General features: G+C 54.5%; 1 protein-coding gene across 1 annotated transcript; it reads right to left on the bottom strand.

Annotated features, from left to right (window-relative positions):
• Positions 1-215: 215 nt before the first annotated feature.
• LOC124677792 (two-component response regulator ORR5-like) lies at positions 216-1,054 on the bottom strand. The gene is made up of 5 exons (XM_047213749.1): positions 925-1,054; positions 796-842; positions 619-696; positions 408-478; positions 216-303 (listed from the first exon to the last, which is right to left on the bottom strand). The coding sequence occupies exons 1-5, from the start codon at positions 1,052-1,054 to the stop codon at positions 216-218; spliced, it is 414 nt and encodes a 137-aa protein (XP_047069705.1).
• Between the last annotated feature and the right edge of the window lie 213 nt (positions 1,055-1,267).

Here is a 1,267-nt window from a genome sequence, read left to right as displayed (position 1 = left end):
TAAATACAGAAGAGGCCATAACACTGACAGGGACATGACGACTAGGACAAACAGAGGGGAAACATGCGTCATACTTGAGCAGAAACAAAATCCGGCGTGCATGCATACACGCCGACAGCTACACTAGTCATCTACTACCGCCACATGCGTCCATGTCCGCTACAGCCGGAGCGCCTCCTCGCGCCGCCGTCCCCCGCAGGGTCGTCACGCGGCGCTCAACGGAGAACGCGATTGCAGAGACGCGATACATCGGACGGCTGAACGGGCTTCAGCAGGAAGTCCTCCGCTCCTTCCTCCAGGCACCTGAGTGACAGATCATAAACGTGGAGGAAATGAGCTGCTGCTACCACTGAACCATAAAGAATGGGCTGGGTGTTTGGGCATGCATGGACGATAATGATACTGACCTGCTGATCCTTGTAGGCACGTTCTCCGAGGACATGATCACCACGGGGATCCCCTTGAGCTTGGACGACTCCTGCATGCATGAAGCACATTTACATCATCGATCGTCTCAAACAGGAACAGATAACTACGGAAGATTTCGGCATACATGTAGTACGATTGATTATGGATTTTGACAAGGAGAAATGGTTGCATTGTGTCATGTAGTTTTACCTTGACCTTCTTGAGGAGCTCGTAGCCTGTCATCTCCGGCATCCAGTAGTCTGTGATTATCATGCTCACATTCGCCTCCTGCAACCCAAGAACAAAAGTTATGGGCAACACATGCAAAACACTCGCACACAATGGGAAGGGGAGGAGTAAATTAAGGTTCAAGAAAATAACACATACGGAGCCGAGAAGCTCGAGCGCCCTCTTCCCGCTGTCCACGGCGGTCACTGCACACAGCACATCTCTCGTCAAAACCACGGCAACACAAGAAGAGAAAGGAGGCCTGCCATCTTGTTGATGATTACTCACCGCGAAACTTGGAGCTGCGGAGGATGCCGGAGATGACGGCGCGGTCCACCGAGCTGTCGTCCACAGCAAGGACGTGCGGCAGCGCCGCCGCCGCGCTCCCCTCGCCGCCAAGGCCCTTGCAGCTCATCATCTCTACCACCTAGTACTATTACCACTCTCGTCTCGTACGTGGAGAGGCTTTTCTGGGAAGTGGCTGGAGATCGCGACTGCTGTGAGCTCAGGTGAGGGCGACGACCCCTATATATAGCCCCGAGCACAGGAGATGGATAGAGCTGGGGCAGCGGAAAAAGGAGAAGACGAGGAGGACGACGTGGGTGGAGCCCGAGGGATATCTCGGCGGCAG

Source organism: Lolium rigidum, chromosome 7 (genome assembly GCF_022539505.1).
Source record: "Lolium rigidum isolate FL_2022 chromosome 7, APGP_CSIRO_Lrig_0.1, whole genome shotgun sequence".
Lineage (NCBI taxonomy): Eukaryota > Viridiplantae > Streptophyta > Magnoliopsida > Poales > Poaceae > Lolium > Lolium rigidum.
The sequence above is the reverse complement of the archived record's forward strand: the minus strand, read 5'-3'. Positions and strand labels throughout refer to the sequence as shown.

What these genes read in the sequence shown, in the direction of transcription:
- LOC124677792 (XM_047213749.1), bottom strand. Translation starts at nt 1,054, where the DNA reads ATGATGAGCTGCAAGGGCCTTGGCGGCGAGGGGAGCGCGGCGGCGGCG. An exon ending in AGCTCCTCAAGAAGGTCAAG is followed by an intron (nt 479 to 618) that starts GTAAAACTACAT and finishes TCATGCATGCAG; the next exon opens with GAGTCGTCCAAGCTCAAGGG. An exon ending in GTGCCTACAAGGATCAGCAG is followed by an intron (nt 304 to 407) that starts GTCAGTATCATT and finishes TCTGTCACTCAG; the next exon opens with GTGCCTGGAGGAAGGAGCGG.